Source organism: Copadichromis virginalis, linkage group LG10 (genome assembly GCF_057382275.1).
Source record: "Copadichromis virginalis isolate Kocher_CV1m ecotype Utaka linkage group LG10, C_Virginalis_male_GT1.1, whole genome shotgun sequence".
NCBI classification, from domain to species: domain Eukaryota; kingdom Metazoa; phylum Chordata; class Actinopteri; order Cichliformes; family Cichlidae; genus Copadichromis; species Copadichromis virginalis.
The window spans coordinates 33,045,898-33,066,590 of NC_140627.1; the positions used below are offsets into that span (position 1 = coordinate 33,045,898).

The 20,693-nt window shown below is 44.8% G+C and overlaps 2 protein-coding genes across 3 annotated transcripts in view; both read left to right on the plus strand.

The window, feature by feature from the left end:
- Window positions 1–42: 42 nt before the first annotated feature.
- On the plus strand, window positions 43–4,131 carry LOC146700833 (uncharacterized). Its single transcript, XM_085471097.1, has 5 exons — window positions 43–813; window positions 1,725–1,939; window positions 2,648–2,765; window positions 2,850–3,009; window positions 3,252–4,131. The coding sequence occupies exons 1-5, from the start codon at window positions 283–285 to the stop codon at window positions 3,263–3,265; spliced, it is 1,038 nt and encodes a 345-aa protein (XP_085327223.1). The 5' UTR covers window positions 43–282; the 3' UTR covers window positions 3,266–4,131.
- Window positions 4,132–5,747: 1,616 nt separating this feature from the next.
- Window positions 5,748–20,693, plus strand: part of LOC146700834 (uncharacterized) — a 113,326-nt gene continuing 98,380 nt past the window's right edge. The window contains exons 1-7 of one of the 2 annotated variants that reach the window (XM_085471101.1): window positions 5,748–5,872; window positions 7,876–7,972; window positions 8,113–8,722; window positions 8,991–9,196; window positions 9,362–9,479; window positions 15,286–15,466; window positions 15,558–16,843. In XM_085471101.1, the coding sequence (XP_085327227.1) occupies window positions 8,231–8,722; window positions 8,991–9,196; window positions 9,362–9,479; window positions 15,286–15,465 (996 nt within the window). In that variant the 5' untranslated portion in view covers window positions 5,748–5,872; window positions 7,876–7,972; window positions 8,113–8,230 and the 3' untranslated portion in view covers window position 15,466; window positions 15,558–16,843. The remainder of the gene's footprint in view (window positions 5,873–7,875; window positions 7,973–8,112; window positions 8,723–8,990; window positions 9,197–9,361; window positions 9,480–15,285; window positions 15,467–15,557; window positions 16,844–20,693) is intronic. The other variant, XM_085471102.1, reaches the window with a different exon arrangement.

Below are 20,693 nucleotides of genomic sequence, written 5' to 3' on the forward strand. Positions count from 1 at the left end.
TGCCTTCACGGACTGTCGGTGAACACAGATTCCTCACCTCGTGTTCCTGATGTCAGAATTCTAATTAGAGTTGATTTGTGACAATAAACGAATTAACAATAAATAAATAAATATAACATAAAAAGAAGAAAAATGTATATTAAAATTAAAATGAGTGTCTGTTTGTCTGTTCGCAAGATGAAATGCTTGATAAACTCTTGAACTTCCCCTTAAACCTGTAAAAATTAACTTTCATTTCTTGGTAACCAGCTTCAGTTACTGGGCGTGGTCCTTACAGTTTTTATGATCGCCACCATCCTTCATCTAATCATGGAGACGCGAAAAAACCGCAGAGACTATAGAGAATATTTTGTAAGGGGTGAACACTTAAAGCTGAAAGAGCTGAAATCGAAAGCTCGACATTCCTACCTGGATACGAAAAGGAAAAAATACCTGTTCAAAAATAAAAAATACATCCCTCCGTACCCCCGGCCGGAGTTTCACGTCTCTCATGTGAAACACGACACAGAGAGAGGGTCACTGTGCTGGATCTCGAAGGATGGAGGCTTCAAGGATCCACACGGAGGCGTCAAGGACCCTGAAGAGCCGTCCCTGGTGTGGTGGAGTCTAGCTGTTGGACCAGAGGAGATCCGGTCAGCTGAGAGGAGGCTCCTGAAGAAGACCTTCCCATACCGGACCAAGGAGCAGGCCCGGAGGCAGCAGAGGTTCCTGTGGAAGTTCGCCTCCTCTCCAGCCTTCAGTGAGAAGTCCAGGTATGGATCGTACCGCTTCACCTTCAGGGTGGAGGAGGTGCTGGAGGCCTACAGCGAGCAGGTACGGACTCCTTCAGTTTAAATTTGAAACACTTACTAACCTTTGATAATGCTGTTTTATTACAGCAGACACTGATGAGACGCCTGCTGACTCATTACAAACTGAATTTTATTTATTCACAAGTGTTCAGTTCATCCAGCACACAGCCCCTCAAAACTCTGCTGACCACGTTATTGCAGTTTAAAAAAATTGATTTAGTTTAGACTTTTTTGTTTTTAAATCATTTCAGTTTCAGGAAGTCTCCAGTTCAGTTTGCTGGTCTCAGTTTAGTTTTTATAGTTTGAAAATGTTTCGTTTTCATTTAGTTTTATTAGTTTCGGTCTCAGTTTTAGTCTTTATGACTCAGAGAAGATGTAATTTATCTGCATAGATATTCAAATATGAGGAGAAGCCTCATAAAAACTTCCATCTGACCTGATCAGGCAGTTTGTGATTTTACCAGAATATTAAATCATGAAACAAAAACATTTCCTTTGTAAATTAATTTTACTTTAGTTTTTCATGTTCATTAAATTTCATTTCGTTCAGTTTCAGTTTGTTGTATATAAGGTCTAATTTTGGTGTAGTTTTATTACCGTGTAATAACCTCGGTGTAGAGGTGAGTAAACGTCTTCCTTACATTTTGCTTCCAACAGCCAGACTTGATTGTGATATCTGAAGAGTCCTACAGATTTCCTGAAGCCTTTTCAGAGCTTTTATTTAGACATTGGCTGCTTTTTCACTTATTCTCAGTCTGGTCCTTGTACCTGACCACAAAGCACCAAACACATGGGAGGAACCAGTGCTGCAAAGATAAGTCTGTCACCAGCCTTTCACGAAACAGTCTGACACCAACAAAGAGCTCTAAGTTGAGCACTTGTCACATCTCTGCGTGGTGTTCCCTCCACTGAAACCTGTTTATTTGTCTCCAGTTTTGCTTCGGTGCTCCACCCGTCTTGCGAGTGTTCAAGACCTCCCTGTACAAACAGGAAGTGGTGTATACTGTGCTGGTCCACAGACCGCACGATGACGGGCGCTTCTCCGAGTACCCCGAGCTTCCCGATGACGACCCGAACGCCGTCTGTGCTTACAGACGAGAAGAAAACATCTTCATCTGGAGACCAGAGGCCATGTGTGGGACACACTGGTAAGAAACACATAAAGATTTCCATGGAGTCCACCGAACCACACACTCACTGCCAGTTTATTAGATACACCTTCTCAAACATCTGAGCAGCAGCTCAGAACATGTAGACATGTAGACGTGATCAAAACGACCGAAGCTGAGCATCAGGATGGGAGGGGGAAGGTCTGACCCAGAGTGTTTCAGGAGCTTCTCATCTGCTGGGAGTTTCCCAGACAGCCGTCCTCACACGACCACACTGTGCCATCTTCTGATTGGCTGCTTCCAGCAGGGTAACACGCCATGTCACACAGGCCAGATCATCTCAAACTGGTTTACTGAACACCAGTGTTTGTATATGATGTCATGCCACTCCAAGTTTAAACACATTTAAAAAACAGCTGCTAGATTCAGAATCAGCTGATTTGTCTGTAATTTGTAAAATAACTTTATTATCGTTAATGAAACTTACTAACACATAGACTCACGGTGAGAAGATGGTGGTGAAAGGAGGACCTAGTTCCTGTGCCACAGACAGTACACGGGTCCAGTTTTACTGTGATGTAGTTCAGAGTTAGTGAGAGACAAACACTGATGCTGAACAGAAACCAGGCCGTGACTTCAGGACACTCAGAGTGTCTTTACACTTCAGCGCTGACCTGAGCAGCGTCAGTGAGGCGCAGTGATGCAGTTTAACCTCTGTGGGCTGATTCAGATGCTGCTTCCTCTCAGGTATGAGCTGGACTACAGACCTGAGGACAACCTGATGGAAGCCTGGGAGCTGGATGATTGGCCACAGTATTATGTTTGGGATCACGTCGCCCTCGCCCTGCATGTGGAGAGCGGACAGGTACGTTCGCTCAGATCTTCACGTCGAGCATTGCTACAAATCCAGCTGCACAGACGTGTTAATTATCCTCTGTTTCTTTTTCAGGTGCTGAAGTTCGACTCCGATCGACTGAGACAGAACCTCAAGTTCTGTGAGCGAGACGACGTGACCATCGCACCGAAATTCTACTTTGATGATTGTGAGGAAGCTCAGAGCGTTATCGAAAGTCTGTGGCCCGAGTCGTCACTGGAGAAGAACTTTGCAGGTAATAAATCAATAAAACTCTCAGTTACAAACCTTAAAGTTATATGACAGAAACTCAACTCCACATAGTTTTTATTACGTCAGGCAGCCTGTTTATTTCTGCTGGAACATTTTACCATTGGAGTCTATGGGGACTGAACCAGCCTCTAGTGGTCGCTAGAGGAACTGCAGTTTTCGCTCCTGGAGCGTTGGCTTCATCTTTCCTCCATCTCAGTTCGTCCTCTGCCTCTCTCCTTCTCACAGGTCTCTCTCTTTAGGGGAAGAAAACCCCACAGCAGTGTTAAAGAGGCCTCAAGACTCGGTGCTGTGAGACAACGATCGGGTTTAACTTCTGCAAACTTTTCCTTTTTCCCTTTTTAAAGAGACCAAACGTACACACTGCTGTGCAAAAAGCTTGAGGCACCTCGATAAGAAGCAAACTAGTGAGAGAGCTGCTTAAAGTCTTATTGATGCTGTCAACGATAAGCCGCGCTGCTGAAGCATCAGCGCCTCTGTGTGAGCGCACTGTCACTGTCAAATCATCAGCAACACTGGACGTTGTCACTCTGTCCTGTCTGCAGGAGACCAGTCTGCAAATTTAAGATTAGAAGACGATTTCAGAAAGTAAAACTATATACAGTATTATTATTATTACGACTGTTACTGTAGTTATTCTTATGGGTGCTGTGTGAAATTTAGGGTGACCACCTTTATTCTCAGGAATCCTTCTTCGTTGTCGTGCTGAAAACTGAAACTCTGGCCAATCAGATGCTTTCCAGACTGCTGGTAACAAAGTGTCTGAAGATACAATTGAAAACAGCTTTTTTGATTGGTCGTCTGTTAAGTGTAAACACGACACTGGTTCATGTGGGTGGGGTTTCTCCACTTCTATGCTCCATCACGGTGGAGGTTATACATGTAACAGTGGAGGGGCGGAGACAGAAAAACTGCTTCACATGCTTCGCTTTTGCATTTTATTAGTTGATTTCAGATATACGATTTCCTGTAATACCACAGATACATAATTATGTCCCTGTGGGGATGAACATGTATGATTATGTGTTTTTATGCAGTGTGTTCATGTGCCTGAATTTCATACACATTTCTACCTTTTTATACAATAAGACAATAAAGTTCTTTTGAATCTGAATTTGTGTATTTATTAAGAGAACAATCGTACAATTAATTATAAACACAAAGATTAGTTTATTTATATTTCTAGAATAATATTGAAAAGCTCTGAGACATATTAATCTAATTTGATTGACCCCACCTTGAAGTTGGACCTGTGGGCGGGGCTTGTCAGAGCCTCTTGTGGGTTTACCACACATAGTTAAGAGCACCACCCTTCTCTGGCTCCTGGAAGGTGCTCATAGTGGGGACCGGGCTGTGACTGGGAGGAACGACCTACCTGATCTCTGAGCGCTGGAGGTCGACGGCAGGAGGAGCAGAGTGCAGCTCGAGCAGCAGCTGAAGCAAAAATCTACCATCAGTCATTAGGTTGGTTTAAAGAGAATCGTGGATGCCAGCAGCAGGTGGGGCTCCATCAGTGAGGTCAGGTCACATTGTCATTGTTGTAGTTTGAAGTTTGTCTGCCCTCAGCACACATACTGTGTGTCTGTGTCTGTGTTGGGCCAGTAATATGTGTAATACTATAAAACCTGAGTTTGTGAATGAGTCAGAATTTGTGGGTTTATTGCTGATTTGAGTCCGAACTGCAGTTTAAACCTGGTGAGAAGAACAAAGAAAAGTAGAAAAAGAGCCTGAAAAACTCTTATCAGGGGATCTGCAGCTGCAGGTGAGGCGAGCTCGAGAAACTGTCAAGAAATGCAGCTGGTGGGAGAGGCAGTGTTTAACAAATAACAACCTTGAGATGGTGACAGCGTGGTCGAATGATGCTCCACCCAAGAGATCAATGCAAACATCCACCAGCCTCCAAAGCAGCAATGAGAGATAAACGAACTCCATGAGACTCTGGACCTGTGTGGTTCTTCTTGTCACTGCCTCGTTAACACGAGAGAAGAAGAATGAGGACGTCTTCTGTGCTCAGATGTTGTGTTGTGTGTATCAAAGAGCCATGTAGGGGTCAGCAGAGGTGGGAAGTAATGAAGTACAAATACTTTATTACTGTACTTAAGTAGAATTTTCTGGTATCTGTACTTAAGTATTTATTTTTTGGACTACTTTTTACTTTCTACTCCTTACATTATCAAAACTCGTCTCTTTAGGCTCAGCAGTATCATTTCTATGTGATTTCTGTTATGTAAGCTGCTATAAGTGACTTGTTGGCCTATAATATGTGAACCACATCTCACATGTATCCCTCATGAATGATATAAAATCATCTTGAGACACAAACGACATTCACATCACGAGAAACTGGAATCAAACAGACTTATATGTGTTCTTTATCTTTAGGTACAACGACGCCGTTTATTGGCACTGGGAGCAGCGCCGGTGTCTGTCTGTGGTATCAGCTTCGAGCGGGGCTGCAGAAGAAGCATGAAGGGAGAAACGTTTCTATCAGCTCAACAAACATGTCAAATCACAGAAAAGTGTCCGCAGGGCACCAGACAGGCCGGGACCCCGCTGGGTAGAATCGCCCTTCAACTTTTTTTTTACTTTCTTACTTACATTTCGGTACTTTTTCACTTTGACATGAGTAAAAAAGTTGCTTCAGTACTTTAACTTTTACTGGAGTATTTTTTACCACAGGTATCTGTGTGTCGTTAGAAAGTCTCGTCGGTTATGATCTGGGGACGGAAAGAGGATTTCCGTTTGGAGGAGGCGGAGGGAGTAAAAAGGTCAAGCTGTTCACAGATGTTGAGGAGACGCGGACAGTACCGGTACTTTTGGTTTTACTGCGTGAAAGGAGCAGAGCGCAGGTAAGCGAACACTGATAATACTAAAGGAAAGCTTTAGTGGGGTCGTTGGTGTGTGGCCTCAGCTTCACACGGTTAACTGGTAATAATGTAACAGCGCGTTTGTAACAGTGACTTTCTGATGTGTAATTAAACAACATTCATTACTTTGACGATGAGCTACGAGATCACATGTAGTGAAAGGCCTGTTGGGATGAACTTGTAATAAAATACATGTTTGGACTTGAGTGAGCAGAGAGCTCCGAGTCATCTCAGCAAAACTTTATTATTTACTTTTCGCTACTTCCTCTTTCTGTGCGTACGGCCCAATCACGTATTCGGTACGTTCATCAGCCGGTGCGGACTTTACAGCAGTTTCGACATCGCGGTACTGAACTGTACTGCCTGGGCTCTTTTGTTTAAGCCGAGGGAGACAAGACACCTCTGCCCAGCGTCCTGCTCGCAATCGGTCAGTCTCTGGACAACAAACTGGACGCCCAGCGTCCCCGACTGTACCGGGGAGACAGAACGAAGGACTCAGGCAAGAAAAGGGGAGGAGTGTGTGCTTCATGGTTAAGTCTTTGTGGGCTATGCATGTGTGTATCTTAAAAACGCACTGCACTCAGACCCTCCAGCTGCTGACCTTCAGTTAAACTCTCCTTCAGCTGTTTACATCCCCCCACGTGGTGATAAAGCTATGGCTATGGACGACCTGTATGACGTCATCAGAGGACTTGATTACAAAAATCCTGAAGCTGCCTTTATTGTGTTGGGAGACTTTAACAGAGCCAACATGAAGAAACGTCCCTACAGCAGTGATCAAACACTGGATCACTGCTACAAACCCCTCCCCCGTCCAGCTTTGGCAGAGCATTGTCCCATACTGCTGCTGCCTGCATACAGACAAAGGCTTAAACAGGACAAAACAGTTTCCAGGGTCATTTACAGATGGGACAGTGAGGCTGAGGGCGTCTTACAGGCCTGCTTTGAGACAGCTGACTGGCAGATATTTGAGAATGCTGCTGATCGCAACATCAGTAAATTCATAGACTCTGTTATAGGCTATACTGGAAAGAAGCATGCAGCGTTCAGTCCACCGTGTCTCTTGCAGATGAGCTCAACAAATTCTGCACTCGTTTTGATGCAGAAAACATAAAGCAGGTCCTTTTCCCTCAGGCAGGCAGTGAGGCTGTAACCTTAATACTCGAAATAGAAGATGTGAGATGGTCTTTCCAAAAGGTCAACCCAAAACTTGCCTCGAAGCTCGTCGACCTCGGGCTGGAAACGTCTCTCCTGAACTGTGGGTGGTGAGAGTTGGTAAGCACACCTCCTCAACACCTATTTTAAACACAGGGTCGTGTGCTTAGCCCCCTCCTGTGTTCCCTGTTCACACACGACTGTGTTGCTAAACATAAGTGCAACACCATCATCAAGTTTGTGGATGACAAAACCATCATAGGCCTCATCACAGACAACGAAGAGACGGCCTGTAGTGGAGGTGATGGCGCTGTACAAGTGGTGTCTGGATAATAACCTGTCTCTCAATGTCAGCAAAACAAAGGAAATGATAGTGGACTACTGGAAACGACCAGTCGGGGAACACCAGCCCATCCACACCAACGGTGTCAAGGTCCAAAGGGTCAGCAACTTCAAATTCCTTGGAGTAAATGTCACCGAGGACTTCTCCTGGACCTTCCACACGGACACTGCAATCATGAAAGCTCATCAGCGACTCTACTTCCTGTGGAAGCTGAAGAAGTTTGTCATGAACGCCAACATCACCTCAAATTTCTACAGGTGTGCGATCGAGAGTTTGCTGACGAACTGCTTTACAGTTTGATACAGAAGCTGCTCTGCCAGCAGCCGCAAATCACTACAGAGGGTGGTGAAGGCACACACACACACACACAGACACACACACACACACACACACACACACACACACACACACACACACACACACACACACACACACACACACACACACACACACACTTCATTTCTTTTCATACTGTCTGTGTTTCCAGCTTCATCAAAGAGGAAAGTCTTCAGCCTAATCATCAAACTTAGAAAGCGCGTCTGCCTCCTGGATCCAGCTGCGACAAAGCTCTCAGGCTCCTGTATGTGAGTTCCTATAATTAGTAATCACCCCTGGGTGCTTTAAGAAATCTTGTCCCGTGACTCACACCCAGTGCTGATCATGCTGATTACAACAACAGTGTGTTATTGTGTGTGTGTGTTCAAAGATGAACTTTTATTTCCAGATAACCAGCCGATGACACTGCCTGACTTATACTGAGCTGTCAGAGCTGCTCTCCACATCAGCAGAGTGACACTGACGGTCTGGACGGTCTGTTTGATCGACATCATCCAAATCGGATCATGCAGAGACAAGGAAACGTCAAAGAACAAAAACATTATAAAGCGAGGCATTTAAAGCTGAATGATTTGAAACAGGAAGCTCAAGATACTCATTTGTACAAGAAGTACCTCTACAAAGACGACATCCCTCCGTACCCCGGACCTGGAGAGGTTTCACTTGAGTTTCATGTGTCTCGGCTGAAACACGACACATACAGATTAGAAGAGATCAAGAATGACGGAGGCTTCAAGGATCCAAAGAGCGGCTCAGAGGATCCAGACAGACTGTCCCTGGTGTGGTGGAGTCTGGCTGTTGGACCAGAGGAGATCCGGTCAGCTGAGAGGAGGCTCCTGGAGGAGGCCTTCCCAAACTGGACTGAGGAGCAGGCCCGGCGGAAGCAGGGCTTCCTGGTGGACTTTGCCTCGTCTCCAGCCTTCAGTGAGAAGTCCAGGTATGGATCGTACCGCTTCACCTTCACGGTGGAGGAGGTGCTGGAGGCCTACAGCGAGCAGGTACGGACTCCTTCAGTGTAAATTAACATTAATTAGCTCAATGAAGATTTTTAAACTTGATTTTGTCAGTGTAGCCCCTCAGACTGAAAAAGCTCCCTGACTCCTTCATGTAATCAATGATTTTCTGTTTTAGCTGGTCAGCTTCACCTCAGTGGAACATTTTGTGTATTATGTGTTTGGCTGAGACGTCTGTACAACGTCCCGGCTCACTGATGAAGCCCGGTGTAGCTGGTGTGAGTCTGTCATCAAAACATGGTTTTTTTTCCAGTATTGCTCCGGCCGCCCGCCCGTCATGCGTGTTCTCAGGACTTCCCTGTACAGACAGGAAGTGATGTATGCTGTGCTGGTCCACAGCTCAGCCAATGACAAGCTCTTCTCTGAGTATCCCATGCTGAATGACCCTCCGAACACCATCTGTGCTTACAGGGACGGACGCTTCACCTGGAGGCCCGAGGCCATGTGTGAGACACACAAGTAAGAAACAGATGTTACACACACACACACACACACACACACACACACACACACACACACACACACACACACACACACACACACACACACACACTCAGACAACATTTGGTGGATGTTCCTGATCCTTTAACACTGTCAGCTGATTCAGACGCTGCTTCCTCTCAGATATGTGCTTTTACAAAGACGTGACAAAAACCTGATGGAAGCTTGGGGGCTGATTCAGGATCCACAGTTTTATGTTTGGGACCACGTCGCCATCGCCCTGCATGTGGCGGGAGGACAGGTACCTTCACTGCTCCTCCTCCTCACACACCTGAAGATTTCCACATCAGGGATATTTTGTTTGTTTAATCATCTTAAAGCTGGAAGAAGCTTTTCTCTCCACTGGAGGAGAATTTTTCTCTTTCTGAGTTTCGCAGGCAACAAATTAATAATTGAAACTCAGTTTCTTGTCTTTGTGTGTTTATGCCAGTGTTAGGGTGTGTTTGGAGGTGTAAATACTGTCACGAGCAGTGCGAGGATGGATGTAACACAGCGGGAGTCACACAGGGCAGGGCCTTCTAAAAGAAGGAGAATTAGCTATGGAGTGGAAACTGAGGCAGGGAGTCTGTAAAATGATAGGAAAGTTTATATTGGTTCATGAACTTGAGCAGCAACAGAGGGGAGGAAGCGCTCTGTGGGAGTCAGAGAATTGCGGGCCTCCAGGGGTGAGGTGATTGATGGTGGAGAACTGGAGGGCAGGCAGGTAAGTTCCATTTCTTTCTAGGTAATTATCTAAAAAAAATCTGGAGTCGTTGTAAAACAGCTAACTGATCATCTGCAGAGGAATGGCTTACTTGAAGAGCATTAGTCAGGTTTCAGAGCTCATCACAGAAACAGCTTTAGTGAAGGTTATAAATGATACAAATGACAATATATTAGGCATGGTACTACAAGGGGATTGGAAAAAAATATCTTATGGCGTCTGACAGTGGACTCATCTCATGTGCAGTGGTTTGTATCATGTCTATCTAATAAACTCCAATTTGTTCAAGTAAATGGAGAGTCCTCTTCACACACTAAGATTAATTATGGAGTTCCACAGGGTTCAGTGCTAGGACCGGTTCTATTTACATTATACATGCTTCCCTTAGGCAGCATCATCAGAAGACATAGCATACATTTTCACTGCTATGCAGATGACACCCAACTCTATCTGTCCATGAAGCCAGATCACACACACCAATGAGTTAAACTGCAGGAATGTCTTTTTTTTTTTGCACCTGTCCCATTTGGTTCTTTAGCCATCAGAATTACTGTCTGAAGGCCAAGAAAGATGCCCAATGGATTTACGTTACTAAGTGGATCATCATGGCCTTGCCATATTGGTCCATTTGATTGACCTTTATTATTATTATGTTGTTATTTTATTTTCAGTTGTTACAGACGGGACAGACATGAATGGGGGATAGAAAAGGGAGAAAGAAAGAGAGGGAGGAAAAGAAAAACAGAGGGGACGAGGGACAGTGAGAAAAACCACTTAAAAAAATCACCTGGATCTAGGGCTGTTCGATATAACGATATATATCGGATGACGATATAAAAACGTCTATCGTTTCATTTTATGCTATCGTTTGTTTCGTGGTGTCGCAAAATAAGCTGTTTACGGCAATATTTTTTTCATGGTTTTGATGGTCACTGTAGTGGTTATATTAATTTCTTAAAGTTCTCTTATACTTAATATAACCACACTACAGACGGACAAGCGCCTGTTTTTATGCGTTGTCGTTAGCAACAACGACGGTAACACCATCGCGTGTCCGCTTGTTTATGTTCCACATAAACCTTTCACAATAAAGCTCAAGTTCCTGTTGAGACTTTTCAAAATAAACTGAATCACGTGAAAGAGCAGATTATTTAGGATGAGAAGTAAAAAAAGAGCCGTCAGGTGCTAAAAAATAAACCTTAGACTCAAACATTAGAACAGGCTTTTCCCCGCAGCACGCCGTGTAATAAATACTCACAAAGAAAACGGCGGCCGTTACAACTTATGTCTAAAAATGTATCGTTTCATGCATCGGTTAAAACACTGGACTCCAGGTACACGATGCCCAGCTGGAAACACTTCCCGCAAGTCGAGCTGCCCGAGATTCACAGAATTTACAAAAAAGTTTTATATCGTTATCGGGACGATAGTTGTCTTATATCGGGATATGAGATTTTGGTCATATCGCACAGCCCTACCTGGATCACCTGTTGAGAGAAGAAAAAACAGAAGAGCAAACAAGCGAAAAAGAGAGCAATATAATAAACACAACACCATCGCAATAAACTAGCTAACAGTAAATAACAGTAGATACTAAATATTACATGTTATTGTGCAGCACGCAAGATCGAGAGCACACAATGTGCTTTGAGGTAGCAGCCAAGAAAGGTGTAGTTTGTGTCTGTGAACACTCTTGAGTACACCTGTGTGTACACTTGTATGCGTGAGCGCGTTTGTATTCAAAAGGTTTCTCCATGTAATGATTTGCTAGAGGGTATGGAGAGCTATAGCCCCGTCCACAAGGCATGAAGCAGGCATGGAGGAGATCCAGGCCCCAGACATCCACAGGCCCTAGAGTGTTAGAACCGAAGGAGTACCAACAAAGGGGTATCCATGCCACCCTCCTGGGAAGAGCTGAGTAGAGCCCCAGGCTAGGAGTCACCCAGCAGTCACGGAGCAGAAGCCAGAGGGGGCTGCAGTGACATGCCCACAGGCTCTGCTGGCAGCCAGCTGTGCCAGAGTGGACCAAACCCCAGGCCCAGAGGCCAGAGGCCCAAGGGCCCCCCAGGCCCCACCGGGATACCCATACATACCCAAGCGCCCAGCCCCGGGCACCAAGAACCACCAACGCACTGACACCTGAGGGCATCATCCACCGACAGGGAGGGTTGTGGGGGGAGATAGGCCTCCATACCTTGGAGGGCCTGAGATGTTCCCAGAGGGGTGGCATCTCAGACCCGACCTCACACATAGACACACACATAAAGACACACACAGACACAAACGTGCATTTCCACCCTCATGCACACATATACAAATACTTGGCACTCACCCAACGTGGAGACAGACATAAACAGACACTGTACACGCAATCACACTCCCCAAACATACGTTATACCCCAAGTTCACGCACCACCACCCCCAGAAGGGGAAACCACACCTAGACCCAGGAGATGTTATCCTTTTCCCTGGGGTGGAGACAAGCAGACCGCCCCTGGCCCTGCAGTAGCACGGAGGCCCCAGATCCCAGATCCCAATTGGACGGCCAACTCCTCCCGCCCCAATGGCTAACAGAGAACGGGTGTGTGTGAAGACCCCAAACCTCCCTCCGCCTTCTCATATGGAGTGTTGCTGTATGCTGTTCTAAAGTGCATTTAAAACACGTAAGGGCATGGTGCTGCTGCCAGAGAGCAGCAGGTTTAGCACGGCGCCTCCCGAGAATCCTCAATGTCTACATGCATTTAAAATTGAAAAGTGGGCACCGGCGCCAGAGGTGAGGTTGAATACACAGTCCATACTCTGGACGCTGTATAACATGCCCACCCCCAAGGCCCTCCCCTGCACCCTAGTGACACACCTGCAACCTAAGGCCCTGCATGTGTGGGTGGTTGTGGTGGAGCGGGAAGAGGGAGGGAGCTGAGGATGGGGAGGGGCGGAAGGGAGGGGCTACTTGCCCCTCACTGGGGCCAGCTCCCCCATTGACCCCAGTAGGCACCCCCGCTCTCTGGAATCCACCAACGTCAGGGGGCCCACAGCAGCAGCACCGCCCCGCCCCACACAAGCCAGGGCAGCCCACCCGGCCCCAGCGCAGAGAAAACTTCACCCACCCCATCATCCAATCATCTCCCAGACTACACAAGACAATAGACACCCAGGCTGAATTCATTCTCCACCTCTCTTATATCTCTCCCTCCACCTGCAGAGTGAACTCCTAGAGAGCAGAGAACTTCTGCAAGGATGTAACAACCTCTCCAGGGGTCTGCAGGAATGTCTTAAGACATAAAGACCTGGATGGCCTCTAATTTTCTGCTTCTAAATTCAGATAAAACTGAGGTTATTGTATTCGGCCCTGGAAATGTTAAAAATATGGTATCTAACCAGATTCTTACTCTGGATGGCATCACCTTGGCCTCCAGTAACACTGTGAGGAACCTTGGAGTCATTTTTGACCAGGACATGTCCTTCAATGCACATATTAATCAAATCAAATCGAATTCAAAATCCTGCTCCTCACATACAAGGTCTTAAATAATCAGGCCCCATCTTATCTTAATGACCTTGTAGTACCATATCACCCTATTAGAGCGCTCCGCTCTCGCTCTGCAGGCCTACTTGTTGTTCCTAGAGTATTTAAAAGTAGAATGGGAGGCAGAGCCTTCAGTTTTCAGGCTAAAGCATATAGTTAGGGCTGGACCAGGTGATCCTGAATCCTCCCTTAGTTATGCTGCAATAGACGCAGGCTGCCGGGGGATTCCCATGATGCATTGAGTTTTTCCTTTCCAGTCACCTTTCTCACTCACTATGTGTTAACAGACCTCTCTGCATTGAATCGTACCTGTTATTAAACTCTGTCTCTCTTCCACAGCATGTCTTTATCCTGTCTTCCTTCTCTCACCCCAACCGGTCGCAGCAGATGGCCCCGCCCCTCCCTGAGCCTGGTTCTGTCGGAGGTTTCTTCCTGTTAAAAGGGAGTTTTTCCTTCCCACTGTCGCCAAAGTGCTGCTCATAGGGGGTCAAATGATTGTTGGGTTTTTCTCTGTATGTATTATTGTAGGGTCTACCTTACAATATAAAGCGCCTTGAGGCGACTGTTGTTGTGATTTGGCGCTGTGTAAATAAAATTGAATTGAATTGAGTTGAATTAAGGAGAGAAATAGTTCAGCTTACCCCCAGGTGGCAGGCAAACCATGCAGGTTTTCTCCAATGGATGAAAACAGAAAAGGCAGCTGTATGTATGTAGCAAGGGTTGGGGGATCCCGAGCTAGGATCAGGATCTCCTTTGTAGGTGTTGCTGGATCACAGACTCGATATCCCAGGTAAGACTTCCAACAGCGCAGGTGGCAGACAGGAACGCTCTGACTCCAACTGGTCTGTATCCTGGGAATACTGGCGGGAGAGAGCTTCAGGTTTTGGATTCCTGGACCTGGAGCGATAAGAGAGAATGAAATGGAACCGACCAAAAAGCAGAAACCAGCGGGCTTAGTCAGTGTTCAGTCTCTTAGCTGAATGGAGATAAACCAGATTCTTGGGGTCCATCCAGATGATGGACGGCTGCTCAAGCCAGTGACTCCACTGTTAGTAGTTCCGCATAACTGATGGTAGAAGTTTGCGGAGATGTGTTGTAGCTATTTCCGTGAATCTGGGATGGGCCATTCAGTGACTGCACACACCTTAGTGGGATTGATCTTCACCTGCCCTCCAGACAAACCAAAACTAAGAAAAGAGACTGTAGCAGTATGAAAGTCACACTTCTCTGCCTTCACATAGAGACAATTCTCCAGGAGTCATTTTAAAAGGCAACAGACGTGGACCTGATGCCCTACCTGTGTCTTAGAGAAGACCAAAACATTGTCAAGATTGACAAAAATGAATACATGCATAAATTCTTTAAGCACATCATTAACTAGGACCTGGAAGACAGCTGGAGTGTTGGTGAGGCTGAAAGGTATAATTAAATACTCAGTGTCCAAGCAGGGTGTTAAAAGCTGTCTTTCATTTGTCACCCTCCCGGGTGCAAATGAGGTGGTAAGCATTTCAAAGCTCCACCTTAGTAAGCTGGCTCCATGAAGTGATTTGAAGACAGAGATAATCAAAGGCAGGGTGTACTTATTTTTAACATTGATTTCATTTAATCCATGATACTCTATACAGGCCCTCAGTGTCTCTCTTTGCAACAACACCTCACCCACGGGCATGACAGGGACATCAGTGAAAATGAATAAATGAACATGTTTTCTGTAAATAAAACAAGTGTCTCAATTGTGTTTGTACTATAGTTTCATTTTGTAGGTTTCATGTGTAAAAATGTTGCTCGTCTTCTTTCTCTTTGTTCATTTTTTTCCAGGTGCTGAAATTTGATTCTGATGATCTGAGGAAGAACCTCACAATCTGTGAGCGTGACGCTGTGACAGTCCCTAAATCTGACTTTTATACTTACGAGGATGCTCAAAACCTGGTCACTCGTTTGTGGCCCAACTGGCCCTCCCCACTGGAGAAGGAAGTTTCATTTCAGCAGAGATTCTGAGGTAATAAATAAATAACAACAGGTAAAGCTGCTGCTTTACCTCCTGACACGTGAGCTGTAAATGTCTCCTGATTAAACTTCTTGATCAATAGATGCTGAAATGGAGGCTGAAGAGTCCCCATGGTGAGACGATTGCCTCAGTCTGAGCTCTGCAGGGTCTTCACACTTTGGTCTTTTGTTTACTTGTGTAACATCGGCTAACATGGTGCCATTGTGTGTGGCGAGTCATCTACTGCTCTCAATTGTAATTGTGTTTTTGCTGTTGTTCCTGTTTTTCGTGATGTCAACTCATTACTGATATATGATCACAAAAACCTCTTGGAGCTTCGTCGGTCTGCTGCAAAAAATCTTCTGCATTGCCAAGAAGAAAGACATGATTCCTTACCCCTGCTCTTGGCTGGAGTACTGGCTTACTAGGGGTGCAACGATACACAAAATTCACGGTTCGGTTCGGTTCGATACTTTGGTGTCACGATTCGATATTTTTTCGATACAAAAAAATGTTCATGCTTTTTTAATTTGTCATTTATTAAAATTATGAATATATATTTTAACTCAAAAGTACAGTTTTTAAATTTAATGTTGCTGAAACAACAAAGTAATAAAAAAATAAATCTATCTGATCGAGAAATCACTCATCTTTGGAAAAAGAGAGTTTATTACAGAGAAATGGCTCTTTCAAAATAAAAGCTATGTTGGAGCCAAGTCCAGGCCAATATTTTACTCAGTTACATCATGCCATATTTAAGTATTTGTCATGATTTTTAAGTTTTTATTATAATCTTGATCATTTTAGGTTATAATGTAATATGCTGTGCTCCATAAATTAATCCTGCTTTGTTAGTCTGTTGTTGTTGTAAAGTGTTGGGGGATGTCGTAAAGGGGGTGTGTATTTGACCCGCATGCGGAGGGGTGTGGGTAAAAGGTTAGGTAAGCAAGCAGGACGTGGAGCAACAGTTTTCTGACCGTCGCCGTTTTAATGTCATTTTTTGTTGTAACACAAAGGGAATATAAACGGAGCTCCCACCAGAGGCATTTGTTTTGTACCTTTCGATTTGTAAGGAAAATAAATGTTTTGCCCCTTTTTTCCTTCGCCTCGTTTTTTGCTACCGGAAGGCATCCAAGAGACTTAACAAGAGCACGAGTCAGAAACTTTACGTTCTGCAGAAGCGGCAAAGAAGGACCGAAGGTTGCCGCTATAATAGTCAGAAAACTGCTCCGAAAGTGAGAGGATTACGCACGCGTCACCGGCGCACAGAGTTAATCGGCCCGCGGCGCGGCAAGGGTAAACTGGAAAACGGGACGTGAAAGAGGATGCGCTTCAGTCTTCCCGTGCTTCCGGATCCTTTCGGCAGTAAGAAAACCCCGCATCTGAAAAGTATGAGGCTGTGCCTGCTTTACGGTTTGTGAAAATTCCTGTATGGTTAAGTGGTACATGGCCTGTGTAAAGGATTAATTGCATTGAAAGGTTTATGGCAGCGCAATTAATATGGAGCAGCAGGAAAAAAGAGTTTCCAAGCCAACCTTTAAAGCACAAGAGGAAAAGCTTCAGCATCTTAAAGTGACAAGGAAAACCAAGTTGGGTTATCTTACTAGAAAGATAAAAGAGATTGAGGAGCTTATGGAAGATGACGGCAATTTTGAGGAAGTGTCTGTTAAATTAGCCACTGACTTCTCAAAAATATATATTGAGTTTTGTGAAAACAACGATGCAGTTAAAAATCACTTGACTGAGTCGGAAGTTCTTCATGATCAGACACAGTGGTATGAGCCAAAGGCTAGCTATTTGAGAAGTTTTGTGGAGAAAGTCGAGAGATGGTTAAAAGGAGTGGAAATGCAAGCAGTTGAAGCAAGAATGGTTGATGCTGAAGTTGAGCCTGCAGACTGTGCTTCAGCAATATCGTCCAGACGCAGTAAAGCACATCGAAGCAGTCGAACCTCTTCTGTTGTGTCTTCGACCACATATTCTGTCAGGCTAAAGATTGAGGCAGAGAGGGCTGCTCTGGTAGCGCGTGCTGAGGCATTAAAGCAAAAGATGGAGATTGACAGACAAGAAGCTGTTCTTAAGGCAAAAAGGGAGGAATGGGAGTTGCAAACAGCTATTGCTGCAGCTAACGCAAAGCTTGAGGTGCTGACTGTGAAGGAGCCAGCCCATAACACTTCTGCTGACTTGGTCAACAAAATGGCTACCTGCCAAAGAGCTCCGGGCCAAAGTATTGGGGCCAGTTTTGGTTTGGTTCAGCCAGAACATGAAGATGTCGGTCGAGGATGTGAGTCAGAGGTAATGCAGGGCTCAGAAAGGAGTAGCAGACTTCCTCGTCCATTGAATAAGAAGGATAATAGCCAGTCTATTACTAGTCAAGGCAGGATGGCTGATGTTAAAGACTTGTTGAATGTCATGAAGCGACAAAACGAGATTACAGAGCTCCTAGTAAAACAACAGAAAGCATCCACTCTCCCTCCTTTGGATGTTCCAGTATTCAGTGGGGATCCACTGGAGTTTGGGTTTTTTATGAAAGCGTTCGAGCATGGGATTGAGGAAAGGACAGACAGCAATAGAGATAGGTTGCGCTTCCTGGAGCAGTTCACCCAAGGGAGACCCAAGGTTCTTGTTCGTAGCTGTTCGCACATGTATCCTGACAGGGGCTACGCTGAAGCTAAGAGGCTTCTGCGCAAGCATTTCGGGGATGAATATACTATTGCCTCAGCCTACATTGAAAGAGCTCTAAAATGGCCTGTAATTAAGCCAGAGGATGGTGATGCACTGATGGAGTTTGCTATGTTCCTCACTAGTTGCTGTAACACAGTAGACAGCATGGAGTACATTGAGGAGATGGATAGCTCTACTAATATGAGAACAGTCATCTCCAAGCTTCCTTTTAAATTAAGGGAAAGGTGGAGGGGTTTCGCCTGTGACATTCAAGAACGTACAGCAATGAGAGCTAGATTCGCTGATCTGGTCAGTTTTGTAGAGAAGCAGGCAAAGATCGCTTCTCACCCATTGTTTGGTAACATTCAGGACACCACTTTGTCTAGAGACAAGGGCAAAGCAAAGGTGTGCAAAGAGAATGCTCTGAAATTCAAGGAGAGGGAAAGCATCTTTGCTACTAATACGGCACCTGTGTCAAACAGTCCAGAGCAGACAAAGAGGGAAAGGGAAAATGTAGGCTCTACAGGTGGAAGACAGTGTCTTTTCTGTCATAAGGGAGGACATAACCTCAGTACCTGCAGACTCCTCAAGCAAAAGCCTCACAGACAAAGGCTTGATTTCCTCAAATCAAAGAGCTTGTGTTTTGGTTGCCTGTCACAGGGGCATCTGAGCAAAGGCTGTCAGCAAAGACACACGTGTGAGACTTGTTCTCAGAAACATCCCACGATTCTGCATAAGGAGCAGTACTCTTCTCCTGATAGTGACAGTAAAAGTATCAGAGAACCAGCAGCAAGTTTTTCTCCAGCAGCAGGCAGTGAAACATGCGGTTGTACTGGGGCTGGCGAAGCAGTCTGTGCACTTTCAATTGTGCCTGTGAAGGTCAGATGTTCAAGGAGCAACACAACAGTTGAATCATACGCGTTCTTAGACCCAGGAAGCACTGGAACCTTTTGTACAGATGAGCTGATGAGGGATTTACAGGTCACAGGAAAAAGGTCCAACATTCTGCTCCGCACTGCGCTCTTCCTTCTGACTATGCTGTCTGTGTGGAGCGCTCAGTGGATCTGCGCTCGACAGTGCAGCCTAGGCGGAGTAGTCGAACGCAGATTCACTGAGCGCTCAACACAGACAGCATCGTCGGAAGGAAAGTTGATAAAATAAATTACAAATGTTGTATTGTTCAATACATATGCGTACCGAACCGAAAGCACTGTATCGAACGGTTCAATATCGATACGAATATCGTTGCACCCCTAGTATATATATCTTTATGGACAGGCACGCAATGTAGTGACAGGGATTGACAAGAACTAATATTGCATATGAGAAATATTGCACATAGAAACTACTACGGTGTATTGTAGACTGCAGGTACTTTGTTGTAGACAATGTTCCCTCTTTCATGAGTCTGAGCAAACACACCCTTGGACCACTGTGAGCAACAGCAGACGTGTGCGCTGTGGTCACGCCAGCATTGAATCCATCCAAGTCACATGTTTATTAAAATAATCAAATTACAGCATTTATGTTAGACTACTTTTAATTAACTGCTTTAGCCCACTTACAATGAAAATGAAAAAAAAAATCTTGTTCATGACCTGTGTAGCATGTTAACACTATTGGAAGAAAAAATAACTTGAACTCCAATTTTGAAAACACAACTTTCTTTTTTTTTTTTTATATAAAGCTCTGACTTGTATTAGGAGTCTGTGGTCTGGGAGAGAGTCTGTAACTCTGTCTGCAACATACAGTAAATAATGACCAATGTTAGGCAATTAATTATATAGTTACTTCTTCAAAAAAGTAACAAAGTTTTTTGCAGCTGTTTACCTAAAAATGCAGCCAAGGCGTTTTTATAAATAAACATTTCAAACTATTTACAGAACAATCAGCTGTTCTGCATCAAATCTGATGCCACACAGATTATTTGTGCCACTTGTGGGATTATAATATTATTTTATGCCATGTTATACCCCTAATTAAAGATTGTGAATTATTATGTAGTTTTAGTTTGCATTATTCTCCTGAATTAGAAGAAGGTGGTAACTATTGCATTAGTTAAACTGATTTGCATTATATTAGACTGCTGATTTATTGTGAATGAATGATGTTGTTTTATGATGCATTATACTGCTGAGTTATAAGAAATACTGTTTGCAGAAAGTCATCACCTTATTTGTCTGATTAGAAGAGAACAGAACATGCTGGAGTTTTCTGCCCCATCTCAGCAGGAGCAGATAAACAGGGAGCCAAGGTCGTAGCTTAGGCGCTGTGTGAGAGAAAGCATGTGAATGTTTAGGCTTTTATGATTAGGTGGGGCCACTAGAGGCTATAAGAGTTTGATCAATGCTCCACCATTTTGAGATCTGATGCTGTCTGCATCAGTGTCCATCTCCCACGCGTGTGACCATTAAAATCATCGTTTGACTCAACCCGGCCGGACCAGTGTTGTTATTGTGGTTTTTCCTCTTGTATCCATCCCCAATATTTGAATCCGTAACACACTCCAAAAAATAATTTCTGTCCACTATGAGATGAAGGAGAACAACAGCCTGAAACCTGCAGGCCTGACAACAGC